Source organism: Triticum aestivum, chromosome 6A, assembly GCF_018294505.1.
Source record: "Triticum aestivum cultivar Chinese Spring chromosome 6A, IWGSC CS RefSeq v2.1, whole genome shotgun sequence".
NCBI lineage: Eukaryota > Viridiplantae > Streptophyta > Magnoliopsida > Poales > Poaceae > Triticum > Triticum aestivum.
Genome location: NC_057809.1, coordinates 433,668,842 through 433,689,136, shown reverse-complemented (window position 1 = coordinate 433,689,136; position 20,295 = coordinate 433,668,842). Strand labels below are relative to the sequence as shown.

The window sequence follows — 20,295 nt, the reverse complement described above, 5'->3', positions numbered from 1 at the left end:
GGTATGATCATGTATATAGGCATCATGTCCGAGACAACTAGACCGACTCCTGCCTGCATCTACTACTATTACTCCACTCATCGACTGCTATCCAGCATGCATCTAGAGTATTAAGTTTAAAACAGAGTAACGCCTTAAGCAAGATGACATGATGTAGAGGGATAGACTCATGCAATATGAAGAAAACCCCATCTTGTTATCCTCGATGGCAACAATACAATACTTGCCTTGCTGCCCCTACTGTCACTGGGAAAGGACACCGCAAGATTGAACCCAAAGCTAAGCACTTCTCCCATTGCAAGAAAGATCAATCTAGTAAGCCAAACCAAACTGATAATTCGAAGAGACTTGCAAAGATAACCAATCATACATAAAAGAATTCAGAGAAGATTCAAATATTATTCATAGAAAGACTTGATCATAAACCCACAATTCATCGGTCTCAACAAACACATCACAAAAAAAGAAGATTACATCGAATAGTTCTCCACAAGAGAGGGGGGAACATTGTATTGAGATCCAAAAAGAGAGAAGAAGCCATCTAGCTACTAACTATGGACCCATAGGTCTGAGGTAAACTACTCACGCTTCATCGGAGGGGCTATGATGTTGATGTAGAAGCCCTCCGTGATCGATGCCCCCTCCGACGGAGCTCCGGAACAGGCCCCAAGATGGGATCTCGTGGATACAGAAAGTTACAGCGATGGAATTAGGGTTTTGCCTCCGTATCTGATCGTTTGGGGGTACGTGGATATATATAGGAGGAAGGAGTACGTCGGTGGAGCAACAGGGGGCCCACGAAGGTGGAGGGCGGGCCGGGTGGGGGTGGGCGCACCCCCCTACCTCGTGGCCTCCTGTTTCTTTTCTTGACGTAGGGTCCAAGTCTCCCGGATCATATTTGTTGAGAAAATCACGTTCCCGAAGGTTTCATTCCGTTTCGACTCCGTTTGATATTCCTTTTCTTCGAAACCCTAAAACAGGCAAAAAAACAGTAATTCTGGGATGGGCCTCTGGTTAATAGGTTAGTCCCAAAAATAATATAAAAGTGGATAATAAAGCCCAATAATGTCCAAAATAGTAGATAATATAGCATGGAGCAATCAAAAATTATAGATACGTTGGAGACGTATCAAGCATCCCCAACTTAATTCCTGCTCGTCCTCGAGTAGGTAAATGATAAAAACAGAATTTTTGATGCGGAGTGCTACTTGGCATAATTTTAATGTAATTCTTCTTAATTGTGGTATGAATATTCAGATCTGAAAGATTCAAGAGAAAAGTTCATATTGACATAAAAATAATAATACTTTAAGCATACTAACAAAGCAATTATGTCTTCTCAAAATAACATGGCTAAAGAAAGTTATCCCTGCAAAATCATATAGTCTGGCTATGCTCCATCTTCACCACAGAGAATATTTAAATCATGCACAACCCCGATGACAAGCCAAGCAATTGTTTCATACTTTTGACATTCTCAAAAAAAATTCAATCTTCAGGCAATACATGAGCGTGAGCCATGGACATAGCACTATAGGTGGAATAGAATGATGGTTGTGGAGAAGACAAAAAAGGGGAAGATAGTCTCACATCAACTAGGCGTATCAACGGGCTATGGGGATGCCCATCAATAGATATCAATGTGAGTGAGTAGGGATTGCCATGCAACGGATGCACTAGAGCTATAAGTATATGAAAGCTCAAAAAGAAACTAAGTGGATGTTCATCCAACTTGCTTGCTCATGAAGACCTAGGGCATTTTGAGGAAGCCCATCATTGGAATATACAAGCCAAGTTCTATAATGAAAAATTCCCACTAGTATATGAAAGTGATAACATGAGAGACTCTCTACTATGAAGATCATGGTGCTACTTTGAAGCACAAGTGTGGTAAAAGGATAGTAACATTGTCCCTTCTCTCTTTTTCTCTCATTTTTTATTTGGGCCTTTTTTATGGCCTTTTTTCTTTTTTTTATTTTTCGTCCAGAGTCTCATCCCGACTTATTGGGGAATCATAGTCTCCATCATCCTTTCCTCACTGGGACAATGCTCTAATAATGATGATCATCACACTTTTTTTTTCTTCCAACTCAATAATTACAACTCGATACTTAGAACAAAATATGACTCTATATGAATGCCTCCGGCGGTGTACCGGGATATGCAATGAATCAAGAGTGACACGTATGGAAGAATTATGAATGGTGGCTTTGCCACAAATACGATGTCAACTACATGATCATGCTAAGCAATATGACAATGATGGAGTGTGTCATAATAGACGGAACGGTGGAAAGTTGCATGGCAATATATCTCGGAATGGCTATGGAAATGCCATAATAGATAGGTATGGTGGCTATTTTGAGGAAGGTATATGGTGGGTGTATGATACAGGCGAAAAGGTGCGCGGTATTAGAGAGGCTAGCAAAGGTGGAAGGGTGAGAGTGCATATAATCCATGGACTCAACATTAGTCATAAAAAACTCATATACTTATTGCAAAAATCTACAAGTTATCAAAGAAAAGTATTATGCACATGCTCCTAGGGGGATAGATTGGTTGGAAAAGACCATCGCTCGTCCCCGACCGCCACTCATAAGGAAGACAATCAATAAATAAATCATGCTCCGACTTCATCACATAACGGTTCACCATACGTGTATGCTACGGGAATCACAAGCTTCAACACAAGTATTTCTCAAATTCACAACTACTCAACTAGAATGACTTTAATATCACCATCTCCATATCTCAAAACAATTATCAAGTATCAAACTTATCATAGTATTCAACACACTCATAAGAAAGTTTTATTATTAATCTTGTATACCAAGCATATTAGGATTTTAAGCAAATTACCATGCTATTTAAAAATCTCAAAATAATCTAAGTGAAGCATGAGAGATCAATAGTTTCTATAAAACAAGTCCACCACCGTGCTCTAAAAGATATAAGTGAAGCACTAGAGCAAAATTATATAACTCAAAAGATATAAGCGAAGCACATAGAGTATTCTAACAAATTCCAAATCATGTATGGCTCTCTCAAAAGGTGTGTACAGCAAGGATGATTGTGGTAAACTAACAAATAAAGGCTCAAATCATACAAGACGCTCCAAGCAAAACACATATCATGTGGCGAATAAAAATATAGCTCCAAGTAAAGTTACCGATAGAAGTAGACGAAAGAGGGGATGCCTTCCGGGGCATCCCCAAGCTTTGGCTTTTAGGTGTCCTTAGATTATCTTGGGGGTTCCATGGGCATCCCCAAGCTTAGGCTCTTGACACTCCTTGTTCCATAATCCATCAAATCTTTACCCAAAACTTGAAAACTTCACAACACAAAACTTAAAATAGAAAATCTCGTGAGCTTCGTTAGCGAAAGAAAATAAAAGACCACTTCAAGGTACTGTAATAAACTCATTCTTTATTTATATTTGTGTTATACCTACTGTATTCCAACTTCTCTATGGTTTATAAACTATTTTACTAGCCATAGATTCATCAAAATAAGCAAACAACACACGAAAAACAGAATCTGTCAAAAACAGAACAGTCTGTAGTAATCTGTAGCTAGCGGAAGATTTGGAACCCCCAAACTTCTAAAATAAATTGCTGGACGTGAGTAATTTATATATTAATCATCTTCAAAAAGAATTAACTAAATATCACTTTCCAAATAAAAATGGCAGCAGTTCTCATGAGCGCTAAAGTTTCTGTTTTTTACAGCAAGTGTAACAAGACTTTCCCCAAGTCTTCCCAACGGTTCTACTTGGCACAAACACTAATTAAACACAAAAAACACAACCAAAACAGAGGATAGGTAAATTATTTATTACTAAACAGGAGCAAAAAGCAAGGAATAAAAATAAAATTGGGTAGCCTCCCAAAAAGCGCTATCGTTTAACGCCCCTAGCTAGGCATAACAAGCAAGAATAGATCTAGGTATTGCCATCTTTGGTAGGCAATTCTTCAATTAGGCATCTACCATCTTTAGGGATTTCTTTATTTTTATTAATTATCAAACTTTTAGGCACTAAAAATTCATTTGTAACAAATGGTTCCTTAATGATAGCAAAAAGATTGGGATGAATACTTATAGATTTGAGATCCGCATCCTTACTGGAGGATTCACCCTTATTTTTAGGAACGTACATAAGCTTGGCAACTTTAGTGGAAGGACTTGGAGTATTCTTTACGGAAGAAAAAGCGGTTCCCAAGTTGGTAATGATATTCTCAAGTTTATTGATCATAACGGAATCGTGATTTATTTTCTCATTAACTATGGGTTCCTTTTCTTTAATATATTTCAAAGTAACTCCTACTTTAGATCCACATTGAGAGATTCGGATGTGGATCTTTTTGTCCAAATTTTCAATTAATTCTACGGTAGCAACCTTATTTTCAATAATTTCAAGCCTTTGCATTACATGCTCCAAAGTTAAGATAGTTCCATTAACCAAGAGAGGAGGTGAGCCAAATAAATCTAACATAGCATTATAAGAATCAAAAGTATGGCTACCCAAAAAATTCCCTCCGGTAATAGTATCAAGAACATAACGGTGCCAAGGAGTAATGCCTACATAAAAATTGCGAAGAAGAACGGAAGTAGATTGCTTCCTAGTAGATCTATTTTGAGCATTGCAAATTCTATACCAAGAATATTTTAGATTTTCTCCCTCCCTTTGCTTAAAATTTAGAATTTCATTCTCGGGAGACAATGGAGAAGATAAGGGACTAGCCATAACGACAAGCAAAGCAAACTAACACACAAGCAAACAAAAAGCAAGCGGGCAAAAAGAGGCAAATAGAGAAAGAGAGGGAGGATAGAGAGAGAGGGCAAATAAAACGGCAAGGGTGAAGTGGGGGAGAGGAAAACGAGAGGAAAATGGCAAATAATATAATGCAGGAGATAAGGGTATGTGATGGGTACTTGGTATGTTGACTTTTGTGAAGACCTCCTCGGCAACGGCGCCAGAAATCCTTCTTGCTACCTTTTGAGCATTGCGTTGGTTTTCCCCGAATAGGAAGGGATGATGCAGCAAAGTAGCGTAAGTATTTCCCTCAGTTTTTGAGAACCAAGGTATCAATCCAGTAGGAGGCTACCCGCGAGTCTCTCGTACCTGCACAAAACAAATAAATCCTCGTAACCAACGCAAATAGGGGTTGTCAATCCCTATAAGGCCACTTACGAGAGTGAGATCTGATAGATATGATAAGATAATATTTTTGGTATTTTTATGATAAAGATGCAAGATAAAATAAAGGCAAAGGAAATAGCAAAGGAAATAACTAAGTAGTAGGAGATTAATATGATAAAGATAGACCCGGGGGCCATAGGTTTCACTAGTGGCTTCTCTCGAGAGCATAAGTATTCTACGGTGGGTGAACAAATTACTGTTGAGCAATTGACAGAATTGAGCATAGTTATGAGAATATCTAGGTATGATCATGTATATAGGCATCACATCCGAGACAAGTAGACCGACTCCTGCCTGCATCTACTACTATTACTCCACTCATCGACCGCTATCCACCATGCATCTAGAGTATTAAGTTAAAAACAGAGTAACGCCTTAAGCAAGATGACATGATGTAGAGGGATAGACTCATGCAATATGAAGAAAACCCCATCTTGTTATCCTCGATGGCAACAATACAATACGTGCCTTGCTGCCCCTACTGTCACTGGGAAAGGACACCGCAAGATTGAACCCAAAGCTAAGCACTTCTCCCATTGCAAGAAAGATCAATCTAGTAGGCCAAACCAAACTGATAATTCGAAGAGACTTGCAAAGATAACCAATCATACATAAAAGAATTCAGAGAAGATTCAAATATTATTCATAGATAGACTTGATCATAAACCCACAATTCATCGGTCTCAACAAACACACCGCAAAAAGAAGATTACATCGAATAGTTCTCCACAAGAGAGGGGGAGAACATTGTATTGAGATCCAAAAAGAGAGAAGAAGCCATCTAGCTACTAACTATGGACCCGTAGGTCTGAGGTAAACTACTCACACTTCATCGGAGGGGCTATGGTGTTGATGTAGAAGACCTCCGTGATCGATGCCCCCTCCGGCGGAGCTCCGGAACAGGCCCCAAGGTGGGATCTCGTGGATACCGAAATTTACGGCGGTGGAATTAGGGTTTTGGCTCCGTATCTGATCGTTTGGGGGTACGTGGATATATATAGGAGGAAGGAGTACGTCGGTGGAGCAACAGGGGGCCCACGAGGGTGGAGGGCGCGCCTGGTGGGGGTGGGCATGCCCCCTACCTCGTGGCCTCCTATTTCTTTTCTTGACACAGGGTCCAAGTCTTCCGGATCATATTTGTTGAGAAAATCATGTTCCCGAAGGTTTCATTCCGTTTGGACTCTGTTTGATATTCCTTTTCTTGGAAACCCTAAAACAGGCAAAAAACCAGCAATTCTGGGCTGGGCCTCCGGTTAATAGGTTAGTCCCAAAAATAATATAAAAATGGATAATAAAGCCCAATAATGTCCAAAACAGTAGATAATATAGCATGGAGCAATCAAAAATTATAGATACGTTGGAGACGTATCAACGTCCTCGTCGTGCCACCGGCCTTGTCCGATCTGATCAGATCGGTGCCGGCCTTGGGGCTTACGGCACGGGCCGCTCCTCCCCGCCCCCCTGCGGCCAAGCGGCGCCCGCGGTCTACCTCCACTCCTGGGTCGTCGGCTCGGAAGAGCGCGCGGCTCGAGTCGGTGACCCCCTGGTGGGTCCATCTCCCAACGCCGTGGATAAGGCCTCTCGCCGTGTCGCGGCACGGAACCTTGATGCAGGTCCGTCCTCCCATCCTACCCCGGCTCTTTTTTGCAATGATGATGAGATGATTGAGGATACTTCCTTTTCGGCTCTTGCGGGGGTTCCGTTGGGTCACTTAGCAAAAGTTGCGGCGGACTCCGCCATAGTTTTTCGGGAGGAGAAAGGTCCCCCCTTATAACAAATTGCGTCCCTTCAGGCCAAGGAGGTCTTGGAAGGGCGTCTCGCGGCTGCTCGGGCTCGCGAGGCGGTTGCGGCCGATGAGCCCCCCCCCCCCTCCCGACTCCGCGCCCGACGCATAGGTCAACACCTCGGGACCTAGTCCCCGAGGAGGTCCGTGGCAGGACCCGTTCGTGGACGGCTCAGTTGCGTCGTGCCCTTAGTGCCAACTCCACAGTGGGGTCCTGGGAGGACCCCGTAGGCAAGTAGTTATGCGTGCGTTATTCTGGAACCTACGGGGTTTCGGTTATGATGGCCGCCGTAGGCAGCTGGTTGATTACATGCGCGATGAATCTATGGATGTGGTAGCGATTCAGGAAACGATGCGGGTGGATTTTTCTTTGGTCGAGCTCGAGCGCCTGAGCCGGCACTTATTCGCCTGGCACTGGTTGCCATCTAGTGGGGTGGCGGGACACTCCGGTGGTATCCTTCTGGGTGTGAAGGATGCTACCTTCAAGGTGGGATCCATGGATCATGGATCCCACTTTGTTAGTATGGAGGTGTGGGAGCGTGATGTTAACTTTAAGTGGGAGGTTATTGTGGTCTACGGCCCTGCCGACCATAGTCGATCGGCTGCCTTCCAGGCCGAACTCCACACCAAGATTGCCTCCGCGACACTTCCGGTCGTGGTTGGCAGGGATTTCAACCTCCTCCGCTCCGCGGAGGAGAAGAGCAACGCACAGGTTGACCTCGCGGAGATCCGTCGTTTCAACGACTGGGTTGCAGACTTAGGACTGCTGGAGTTAGACAGGGTTGGGGCGAGATACACCTGGACCAATAGACAAGTTACCCCAACCCTTAGTGTGCTTGATCGGGTATTTGTCTCTCCCGACCGGGAGTTGCGGTTCCCCCTAGCCTCTCTCCAGGCCATTACACGCATCGGATCTGACCACTTACCCCTTCTCTTGTCCTCTCGAGATGAGAGTCCACGCCCTCCACCGCGGTTTCGTTTCAAAACCTTTTGGCTGCGGCAGCCGGGCTTCACGGCTGCCGTCCAGGCTCACTAGGTGTCGGCTTTATCCAAACCCCATAGAGCGATGTCAATCCTAGATGAGTGGCATCACCTGTCCAAGCGGTCTAGGCAATTCATGAAGGGATGGGGTGCTAATATTGGGAGGGACCTTCGTGTCCAGAAGGCTTCCCTCCTCGAGGAAATCCGTGCTATGGACCTTCGCGCAGATATCTCAGGGATCTCTGCAGAAGAATGGGCACATAGATATAACCTGGAAGAGTCTCTCATAGAGATCTACTCCAAGGAAGAAGAATTTTGGTTCCAACGCGGATCTATAAAGTGGGTGTTGTTTGGTGATGCCAACACAGCTTACTTCCAGGCTATCGCTAATGGCCGTACGAGACGTTGCTCCATCCCCCTTTTATGGGAGGGCGGCCATCTTCTTCAGGATCCACCAGCGATTCGCACTTTGGTGAACGAATTTTATAAGTCGTTATTTATGGGTCGTGCCAGGGGCGGTGTCGCCCTGGCTGACCATATCTGGTCGCATGACCAGCTAGTTTCCCCGGCGGAGAATGCGGCGTTAACTGCCCCATTTGATGCCGCGGAGGTGGAAGCGTTCGTCAAATCGATGAACCCGGCCTCAGCCCCAGGCCCCAATGGGCTTCCAGTCCGCTTTTTCCAGGACTTCTGGCCGATGGTCAAAGAGATCATTCTGGACCTATTCCAGGATTTCTCCAGGGGGACATTAGCCATGTCTCGGCTCAACTACGGGATCATCTCCCTGATTCCTAAAGTTCCAAGAGCTGCCGACATTAGATAGTTTCGTCCTATCACCGTCCTTAATGTGATATTTCGGATTCTGGCTAAGGGGTACGCCACTAGGGCGGCCCTGATCGCTCCTCGGATCCACCATCCGAATCAATCGGCCTTCACGAAAGGTAGATATATTCTTGATGGGGTCCTTGTCCTTCATGAAATCATCCATGAGGTCAAGACCAAACGCCTTCGCGCGGTGTTCTTCAAGATTGACTTTCACAAAGCATATGATACCGTCCATTGGTCCTTCCTTCGGGAAGTATTGCTTAAACGTGGATTCGATCGCCATTGGGTTGCTCGGGTGATGCAGTTAGTGACAAGCGGTCGTACAACCGTTAATATCAATGGGGAAATTGGACCTTATTTCACAACGGGGCAAGGTGTTCGGCAAGGGGACCCGATTTCCCCTTTCCTTTTCAATCTTGTGGTTGATGTGTTAGCTTCGATACTCAATTTGGCCAGGCAGGACGGCCACATTAGGGGGATTTTCCCCCATCTTGTGGCCAATGGAGGCCTGACCCATCTCCAGTATGCTGATGACACCATTATGATGGTGGAGGGTTCGGATGAGGATATCCGGAACCTCAAATTCCTCCTCCTTTGCTTTCAGGAGATGTCGGGCCTCACGATCAACTTTGCCAAAAGTGAGGTCATGGTGCTTGGATATTCCCCGTCGGAAGCCCAACGCATTGCCAATCGCTTGAATTATCGTTTGGGGTCCTTTCCGACCACCTACCTTGGCTTGCCGATTAGTGACAATCGTCTACTGGAGAAAGACTTCCACCCTATAGTTGCCAGGCTCCAACTGCGGATGGAGCCTTGGCAAGGGAGATGGCTATCCAAAGCCACTAGAGTGATCCTGATGAACTCCTCCCTTATTAGCTGCCAGATGTACATCATGGGATTCTATAGTTTACATGAATCCCTCTATCAGGAGGTGACCAAAATCCTCTCCCTGTTCTTCTAGGCTGGCGAGAACAATAAACAGAAATACCACATGGTGAAGTGGTCTGAGATCTGTAAGCCTAAAGACCAGGGTGGTCTTGGGGTCATCTCATCCAAGCGGATGAATATTGCCCTCCTCTCCAAATGGCTCTGGCGGATCCAGACTGAGGAGGGTGGCCTTTGGCTAGAGATTATTCGCGCTAAGTACCTTCGTGGTCAACCACTCGCTTTTGCCTCTAGATCAGGCGGGTCCCAATTCTGGCAATCGGTGATCCGTCTGATGCCTGTCCTGCGCATTGGGACCTCCATTACTATGGGGTCCGGTTCTGGTACCCTCTTTTGGCTAGATAGGTGGGCTGGGCCCCGCTCATTTGCGGAGCGCTTCCCCTCATTATTCTTGATCTGCACCCGCCCACTCCTATCGGTAGCGGTAGCCTTAGCGGACTTGGGGGTTGTTGCCTTCCTCCGTACCTTCGGGGCGGGGGAGCGCGAACAATGGGACGAGCTAGTCGAATGTATTGCACTCCGCTCCCCCTCCCTCGAGCCGGATACGCTATCTTGGCATCTTGAGCCAAATGGCCGCTTCTCAACTAGGTCCCTTTATCAGGTGATTGTCCCCACTCCGGGACCGGCAGAATTATCCGTGCTTTGGGAAATCAAACTCCCCCTGAAAATCCGCATATTCCTATGGCAGTGGGTTCGAGACGGCTACCCTCGGGCACGGAGGTCCGCAAGCGTAGCGGTCCTGGGGATGGCCTCTGCCCCCTTTGTTTGGTGCCGAAAGATTGCAACCACATTTTCTTCCGATGCCCTACAGCTCAATTCCTATGGAGTTGCTTCCGGGAGGTTGTGGGTGGCAACTGGTGCCACGATAACCTCCCGGGCCTGTTTGGGGAGGCCTTTAGGCTCCCTAGCCCCCGGAAAGCTGCCACTTGGGTGGCTTTGGGGACCCTTGCTTGGACCCTGTGGTGTATCCGCAATAAGCTTGTCATCGAGCGTGTGGTTCTCAACCGTGCGACTGACACAATTTATAAAATGTGTGGCTTCTTACAGCTCTGGAGACCGCTTAGCAAGCGGCGCGGTCGGGACATCCTTGACAACATCATTGCAGGCCTTCGATCCTAGGCAGCAGCCTTCTCGCCAGCACCACCTCCACCGCCACCCCCACCCGAGCCGGATTAGCTCTCTCTTTTTTTTGGGGGGGGGGGGGGCTAGTTCCGCTGCGCCCCCAGCATGACTTGATGACTTGATCGGTACTTGTACTTTTGTGTTGGATGCTTGGTCGGTTGCTTTATAATATAAAGCGAGGGGAAACCCCTTTTCAGAATCCCTATTTCTGCCAGCTTTGCTGCTGCAACCTCGAGTCCTCCTTCCACCTGCTTTGGGAGTGCAACACATCGAGGGGAGTTTGGATAAAGGCAGCCACCTGGGAGGGCTGTGCGGCGCTCTCCCCGGCCTCCTGGAGTGCAAGCAACACAACAACCGAAGCTGTCGCCGCAATCCTGAACTCCGCGGCGCCAAGGGAAAGAAGAGGAGTCAAGACCATGGTGGCCTTGATCGCCTGGCAAATCTGGCTTGAAAGAAACAGATGCACATTCGGAGGAAAGACGCCAAGTGCACTCAGTGTAATAGAGGCCTACTGGAGAGACATCGAGCAATGGAGACTCGCCGGAGCACATGCCATAGCGCCCCTTTCGGGGAAACAACGTGAGGAATAGACCTAGGTTTTTGCTATACAGCGGAGAGGGAGAGGGCCCATGTTGCTCCCTCCTCCTACGCCTCTGTAACTCTTTTTCTCTTCATTGATCACTTGATCACAAATTTTGTAATTCTCCCCTGCTAAGCCAATGAAAAGCCAGCAAGTCTGGATCTTTCAAAAAAAATTAAGACTTGTAAAATGGGAAAACAAATTATTTGAGATAAGCTCTATAAATCGGAAGGGAGCGAGTATATCCGTTACCAAAAGGGTACTCCTACCTCTCCAATTAATTACTCTTGATTCTGTAAGCTAGCAGTTCAAGATCTTCTCTGAGAGAGTGCTTCCATGCTTGAACGGAAGGGGCTGCATTTCTGAAAACCTTCCCATTACGCTGCATCCAGATGTTCCAGCAAGCATGAGTAACTATATTCATGGTTATACGTGGTGGGAGCTGTCCAAGAGCCAAGATAGAGTCGTAATAAAAAAGAAAGACGTCTGTTTCTGTTGGGGGTCAAGAAATCGCAGCACCTTAGAGCAAAATCACAATCCTACATAAGATGAAGCAGAGTTTCTTTAGTGCCATGAGCACAAAGAAAGCAGCAATAATCATTCATAAAGAAACCTTTCCTCCTGATCAGAGCTCTGGTGTTGGTTATGTGATGTAGTGCCAGCCAGAAGAAGATCTTGTGCTTGAGTCTACTGGCACTGTTCAAAAGGGTATTGAAAATGTTTGGCCCTCTGACATTTCCCATTAACTTCTTATACATTGTGATTGAAGAAAAAAATTGGTCACCATTGCAGATCCAAACATCCTTTCCAACAGCTGACACATGACTGTTCATTGTATTTTGAATCCCAAGGAGTTGACCATATGCCTGCAACGAACAGAGGCCTATGAAACATATCAGTTATGTCACCAGAGGATCCAACCATAGCCAAAGATTTGGAATCATCCATGGCAAAAGAGTGCAATTCTGGGTATTTGTGAATCAATGGGTCATCAAGCCATTTGTATGCCAAAACGGAATGGTGCTTCCTTCACCAAGTTTGCAGGAAGCAGATGCTTTGAATTCAGGCAAGAGCTTGAGAATATCTTTCCACCATAAAAGCCTCCATCTTGTCAAATGATGGCCCAGAATTGTAATATTTTTTCCAGATCAGATTCACCCATGGGAGATTAGCTTTATTAAAGAATTTGTGAAGGAATTTGTTGAGCAGATCCTTGTTGTGTGTGGTGCATTCCAGTATACCCAGACCACGGAACGATACCACGGAGAAGATGTCTCCAAGATGTCTCATTGTAATTCTTAGTTGTAAGGCTGGTCATAGTGGGGAGTAACTTAGACTAGTGTCATATGCATGACACTAGTCTAAGTTACTTATCTTCATAGTGCAAAGTAACATATTAGTAGTGTCATAGATGGTTTCATTTATTAGCTCATAGACTCATTTTGCCTCGGGAAGCGCCATGTTACAGTAACATATTATGTTACCACAAGCACCTTTTTCCTCATTAAATACTTGCCACATAAGCAAAATTGTCTTGGGATGTGTTAAGTTACTACTTAAGTTACCCCCACTATGACTAGCCTAAGAGATACTTTCTAGTTTCTCCAAGATGTGTGGCAATTTCTTTAGTTTATTCATTTTATTTTCACATTTCTATTCTACAATAGCTTTCGGGCTGAACGAATAATAGTGTGATACTTCAATAACCGCTGTTGGGTGTACCCTGACTGTTTGTTCAAGAAGTTTCCTTTTACTTTTTATTTACTTCGAATGTTCAAAATTACTAATCATGATTTAGGAATCGCTGGAGCACCCCTTCGTCAAACTGAAATGTGTTGTAGCATTCGCTGATTGTTTTTTAGAGTGTAGCATTCGCTGATAGTTGCACCTCACACGGCGGGGGGAATGGGCGTGATCCTACTCCCAAACAACCAGATGTCAAAAGTTCTTACTTGAAGAAATATTGGCTACAATTACTTCCAAATCTATTTTCGCCGGGCAGAGCTGTGTTGGAGACACTGAGGACGTCGGTGACAAGAGGTGAAACTTTTTGCGGCTTTTTCACTCACTATCTTAACTCTTCACAGATATGTACTCCCTCTTTAACTAAATATAAAACATTTTTGCAGTTTGAAACTGCAAAAATGTCTTATATTTAGTTACGGAGGTAGTAGTTCGCAGCAGGTGATTTTCTCAATAGAATGTACATCGCCTCTTGTGAACCATTTAATTTGAGCCATTTCAGATGCTAAACTTTCCAAATACGGGAATCAGAAATGTATATCGGCAAGACAAGATTGGCTCAATTCTGGTGAACTGCACAATTGCTACGATTTGATCAAACAAAATGCTACAAAACTTTCGAACACTACAATCTTCTAATCAGCTACAAAGTCATGAGACAAGCAGATGAATCATGTCCGCATACAGCAATTCAATGTGCAGCTGTCAAAAGATAGAGCGCACACCATCCAGCTGCTTACTGGATGGATATTCAGCAGTTGCAAAGCGTATCCTCATCGTCGAAATCAAGCAGCGAAATCCAGCACAGCTTCTGCCACCAGCTCCTCCAACACCCCCCACTCAATCTGTTCCGCGATGTCAACCACCTGCGACATCCTCATTTTCACCCAGCCACTTCCTTCAACCTCCTGCTTCACGATTCTATCCATCATGATCCCCGTGTTATCCCTCTTGCTCACCATGAACATCCGCGCCCCGTAAATCCAGTCTTTCAGAATGCTCCACACCTCTACCCCCAGAGCAGGGGATGAGCTGTCCCTCCATGTTCCGGTGCGCGCTTTGCTCCATGGGAATGCGCTTAGCAGGGCGTTCTCGCCGATCTCGATGAGAGCAACATTGACACAGTCAAATAGAAGTCTTTTGTACGACCTTTGCTCCCGTAGCTCCAGGAGTTTGTTACACAGGACTGGGTCAAGAGGACAGTCGGGTAAATGCCAGCCAGCAAAGACTATGCTTGACTGTGCATCTTCTAACCCGGAAGATGACATAATGTTTTGCACAAGGACATGACATTCTGATTCATCATCATCAACGTCGGAGGGAAGGTAAGGCCGTCGGAGTGATGGTGACTCTGAGGTGGTATCATCCCATGATAATGAACACGCAACAGCCTCGATTGCTGAGGATCTTGAGACAGCTTCTGACAAAATTAGAATACCTATCAGTATAGTATAAAGCAAACTGAGACATGGAGAACTCTGACCATAGACCAATACTTACTCGCATTCTTGGAAGTAGTGCTTCCAGATGATTCAGGTTCATTACAGCTGCTATCTTCAGAGGGTGCATCAAGAACTGAGGTAGGACTGGGCTGATCGCGAGTGCTGTTTAGGCCTTCATTTAATCCTACTCTATCCAGTCTTCTGCTTCGACAGATCAATGATATAGGCACATCAACTGAAGCAGTTCCCTGTCATGGAAGCATGTCAACATAAGTCAGGAATGACAGAAAAGATCCACTCGCTCAAAAACATTACATGATTTAGACACAAGCAAAAAAGCATAAACTGTTGGGGTTTCATGATGTTTGAGATAAGACGCCTACCTCGGAAGTGCTGGTAGAGTTTTGCATGGCAGAAATGTCAATTTTCTCTTCATGGAGTGCCTGTTCTTCATTAGTTTCTAAACTGTGATTGCCATGTGATTGACTATCACCAGGACAAGCTTCAACCCTCCCATCAAAGCAATCCGATGGATGATGGTTGGTTTTCTGCCTTATTGGCTTTCTTTTAGGAAACAGAAAATCAGAAACTCTTCCCGTGAAAGATGATTTTCCTTTATTTGACATTAAAACCTCTGTTGCTGGTTTGCAGCTCTCGGGATTTGAAGCTTGAACTTTTGACACCATGTTATCAAATGTATCTGAAATCACTGGCGAAGACTTTGACCTAGGCAACTTACTTGACCTCTCGCCAGTTTTATCATCCTTTTGGCAACTAGTGAAATCTTCTTTCGTCACTTCATTGAGGGAGAGCATCTCACCCAAGGTACATGTGCTCCTTGGCGGCTGTGCTTGCTCTTCACTGATCTCATCACAGGTTACCATTGCCCATCGCTGCGAAAGCCGTTGCTTAGCCTCCTTAGTAACCATTGACTCAGGTAAATGTGGGATCCTGCCAAAAGATGAGCCGGAGTAGGGACTTCCATATCTTCTGGTGTAATCCCATGAATACTTTGATGCAGGACTACCTTCCTCCGAGTCACTGAAGCTGCCACCATCTTCTTCGATATAATCAACCTCAGAATCTCCACTGCGATCAACCTCTGAATCGCTGAACGAGCTTTCATCACCACCATATCCGTTTGAGTGCGTTGAAGATAACAAAGAATCATCTCGTTGACGAGAGTCATATTGGCGGTGCCGAATGATATCATTCACTACTTCTGTGGAAGCTGGGGTTGCCGCATTATCAAGTAATACTCTGTTGAAATTGTTCCGGTCAATTAGCCGAAATGGAGCTGCCTTGTGCGTCAGCTTTGCATTCGGTATACTTGGCTTCCCTGGGGTAGGCCTCAAGAGTACTATTCTACTACTTGGCTGCGAAGGGGTTCCTTCTTTTGAACTAGACCTCTGATGAAACTTTCTGAGCCCCAGTCCATTTGGCTCAATAGCCCGGTCTGTTCTTGATTGTCTTACACCATTATACTGAACAGATCTCATCGGTTTCAGCACCGTAATACGTCTTGTCGGAGGTGATCCCGGAGTCCGGTGAAGCCCGCTCATCCATCTTGGCAAAATGGGGTCAGGTTCTTCATGACATTTCAGAAAAAAATCTTTCTCTGAACTAAGAACATGGAGAGATTCTTCTAACTCCCCAGAATGAAGGAGCTTTTCTTCCATGGCAAGGCTTTTTCCTTGCCTGAACTTCTCTGGGACAGTATCCATTCTACCACTCTTGCTCTCAGAATGTCTTCCTTCCTGTGAAGACTGATCCTGAAACAAACTCATTCTGGCTTTCTCTTCACATCCTTCATATACACCATCATATTCAATTGTTTCACAGGATGTATGGATAACTTGTGTAACGGACTGTATGGAATTCTGATGCTGTTGCTGCTGCACGGCCTTCTTTGTCACTGTTAAGTGGTCACATGATTGACTTTTCCTAAAATCTCTCTTAGCATGGTATAAAACTGGTTCTTTGGCAGGAAAATCATCCTCAAGGCCCATTAATCTTGCAACGACACTTGGTGCGTTGCTCTTTGACTCCACTTCTTTACTCGTCTCTTTTGCTAATAGCATTTTTAATGAAGTCGTACTTGATTTTGTGCTTGAAAAACTACCACCAGGTGCCTGCAGACAAATCCACAATAGCACACAAAGAAGAATTAAGACAAGAAAAATCATCAAATGGAGCAGGTCGGCCAAATTTTCAGAAGCATATTATACAAAAACTATGTTTTTCTGTTAGCAACATGTTTTTAGTTAACAAAAAATATAACTCCCTTGGTCTCTCCATCCGAAGATGCACACTGCCCAAATTATTCAGGGACAATATAACATGTACACCCTTCCACGACTAGGAACACAAGAAACTACATAACCAAGAAAAATCAAGAGTACATAGCCTATTATTAAAACGCCATCCAAGCCGGGATATGAATCCATACTGTTCTTTCGTTCAGTGGAGTACATTTCCTTTCTTTGTTTCTTTTACAGTGTCTTGTAGCATTTCATTAAATTCATACAGCATTTTCATATCAAAAGAATATACTGATACAAGATTGTGAGGCTGCTAAACCCATAGTATAAGTAATGATACATGGTACTTACATCTCTTTCCTCCACATGAACTTTATCCGAATCAATAATTCTCTTCAATTCTGACTTGAAACTTTGAACTGGAAACATGATAAGAACATGTTAAATAAAGTATTTTCATACTTTTTTCAAATATCAGAATTTTAATGTACATAGAAAACATGAACAAGATTATTATTATTATTTTGAATATTTCCAAAACCAAGGAACAAATCATTATCAGGAAACAAAAGAATATTGCTATAGATATTTTACCACAGCAATCCTGCAAGTCTTAATCCCCATGACTCCAACTACATTTCCAGTCATTACGACTTCCCCACAAAATTTCTAAAAAGGGAAATTAAAAAAATGTCACGGATGCCCACCAAATAACACAATTAGAGCAGCTAATAGAGCATCCAATGAAGAAGCTCCGACGGAGATGGTAACCGGATATGAATTGCACAAGGAGCATCAAGGTCTCCAGAGAACTTTCACATCCCCACTTGAACATAGTTCTAACAAAAGGAAAAATGAGATGAAAATACATACCATCTCTATGAGTTTGTCCCATAACTGAATTCGCTCTAGAAGTCCTTGTGCTTAGGTCGAACAAATTGATCGTCTCCTCGTTATAATAGGTACTAGAACTGGCTCAAGAGCATTCATCTGATGAGTCGAATCCTGAAAAGTACAGAAAAGGTTAACAAAGCTTCGTTAACCCGACGCGGGCTGTCAATGAACTTAAGTCAAGCGAACCAACTTAACCACTTTAAGAAGAATCAGCAGACTAGTGGCTATTTGGTGGAAGCAGAAGCATGTATAAGCACAACAATGTACTTTTCCATAAAGCTCTTGGCATTTTAAGCCCATAGAATTTAAGGCAGATAGAAACTGATGGAGATACTCTAGCAGGATGCACCCTTTTCCGAGAACTTCAGAAGACACATGCTTAAAGCGCGTCAATTGTAGGCGATATTGGTGCAAGATAATATGGCTGTTTAAAACCAACATAAAACAAAAATTGCGCACAGAACGAAGAGATTCGACAGGGACAAAACAGCGCGGGGCAATATGGCAAAAAGCATAAGCTACCCGGATAAAAGGATGCGATAAAGTGGTAGGAGTACATAAGCGAATGAGCAGGAGTAATTACAAAAACATGGACCAATGGCACCAACTAGAGCGTACGTATCACGAAATGGAACCTTGCAGCACAACATAATGTCTGAAAGACTGCGTATTCTGTCAGAAATATCAGTTGTAGTTACCAGTTCCTCCGCTCAGAGAAATGTTAAAACGAGAAACGAACAGAGACCGGGTAATTACAAAGGCACACCCACAAATGCGCAGCCAAAATACTGAGACTGCATGCTTAAAGACGACAAAGGAATCTCGGCAGCCGCAGCCGCGCCGTTCCAAAGGCTTCAGAATTTCGCAGGAAATCTGGTCAGCAGGTCGAATCTTGACAATGGGAGCCACGGGAAGGGTAAAAGAGAACAAAAACGACCGTAAGAAAGTTGAGGAGGACAGGTGCTCCTCCACTCTAGGTAGGATTAAGATAGAAAACTACGCCGGGTGGGGATACCGAGATCAGCCAAGTATGGGTATGTATGTGTGAATGTGTCCAGTCCGGACGAGACCTGCAACCGAGACAGTTCCTCGAAGCTGCAGATTTAGCAGGTTAAAAAACACAAGAAATGTATGGTTGGTTTGGCTAATCAAACTAGAATCCATCCACTGTTGATACATGAAGCACGGAGCGGAGGCGTACGAGGCTAAACATAATAACATAAGTACGGAGCTTGCTATTACTAGCAAGATAATACACAGGTGCCCGGACGTATCCAAAGAATCGTGCAGGTCTTTAAAGTCTGCTCATTCTAGTAAGAGAAGTGATAAAATTTGATGGGAAAAGTGTATGCTTTCCTTAGGCCAAACTGATTGTTTCTATTTCGCTCACTGAATCGTAACTTCGCTTGAAATCCTGACTCGCATATTCCCAAATATCAAGCATTCGAGCCTACCCCAGATTAGCATGCTCAGCTGCCTAGGATCCAGATGATAGGAAAATGTGGCAAGCAATCAATCCTATTTCCACATTGAGATCACGGACCGAATGCTGGGGGCACCGGCTCGCGGGCAAGAGAACGAATCATATACAGAAGAAAACTTCAGCGACTGAAACCATACGCTGGTGGCATTTGCCTTTCTTCGATACAGCGTGCTCCCATGGAATTCCCAGACTGGATAAAAAGGGCCAGAAAGTAACCCGCGGAGGGAAAGGGAGGATGAAAAGATAGGGCCGGAATGCTTGCTCACCTGAGGCGACGCGGCCGGCGGGCACTGGGCGCCAATGGAAGGCGACCGGCGGTGTCTTAGTCCGGCGGCCGGAGATGGCGCAGCGGGGCTGAGGTGGCTGTACGCGGGGAGTGCGGGCGGGGAGTTTCGGGGCTTGGGCGGGGCGGCGGTGGAGGCAATCAGGTGAAGGGACGGGGGGAGTGGAGGACTAGTGCTACTGCTACAAGAGAACAGAGTAGTGGAATCTATCCGCCGTCGTTTCTTTGACGGCAAAGTATCCGTCCTTTGGTTCGCCCTTGTTTTCGGCTTTTCTCTCTTCTCCGCTTTCGGGTGCGCCCATTATGTTATCGCGTTGTGGGCTGCGTACGTGCGCGGCGTACCGCGTGCAATGCTCCCGTGACGGCATGATGGTCATCTATATCTATAGCTTGCCTCAAAAAAAATTATATACCTATATCTCAATATAAAAAATTCAGAAGATAGATTCAACTAATCTCGGCCATCAAGATGTGATGACATGATGGTCATCTATCTATATCTATATCTATACAATACTTTTAATTATATTATATATATACGGAGTATTTAATAAAAGCACAAAGATTTTTTTTTTGTTCTTCTTTTGTCACCTCTTTAGAGCATCTACAGCAAGACAGCTAATCCAGGTCCTCAACCGCCAGCGGACGTGCCCGAGCGCGTCCGCGGGTACTAACCGGACAGGCCTCATATGTTGGCTTCCACACTCGCGTCATTCATATCTAAAACCTCAAAACCATACAACTCATGACACG

General features: G+C 44.7%; 1 protein-coding gene across 3 annotated transcripts; it reads right to left on the bottom strand.

Annotated features, from left to right (window-relative positions):
• Positions 1-13,719: 13,719 nt before the first annotated feature.
• Positions 13,720-19,797, bottom strand: LOC123127767 (uncharacterized). Of its 3 annotated transcripts, none has more exons than XM_044547602.1 (6): positions 19,526-19,797; positions 17,756-17,887; positions 17,234-17,301; positions 15,005-16,753; positions 14,680-14,869; positions 13,720-14,596 (listed from the first exon to the last, which is right to left on the bottom strand). In XM_044547602.1, the coding sequence occupies exons 2-6, from the start codon at positions 17,775-17,777 to the stop codon at positions 13,965-13,967; spliced, it is 2,661 nt and encodes an 886-aa protein (XP_044403537.1). In that variant the 5' UTR covers positions 17,778-17,887; positions 19,526-19,797; the 3' UTR covers positions 13,720-13,964. The 3 variants fall into 3 exon arrangements, with proteins under 3 accessions (XP_044403537.1, XP_044403536.1, XP_044403538.1); XM_044547601.1 differs by having other exon boundaries at positions 13,720-14,599; positions 19,526-19,794; XM_044547603.1 differs by lacking the exon at positions 19,526-19,797 and adding an exon at positions 17,477-17,551 and having other exon boundaries at positions 13,720-14,599; positions 17,756-17,891.
• Between the last annotated feature and the right edge of the window lie 498 nt (positions 19,798-20,295).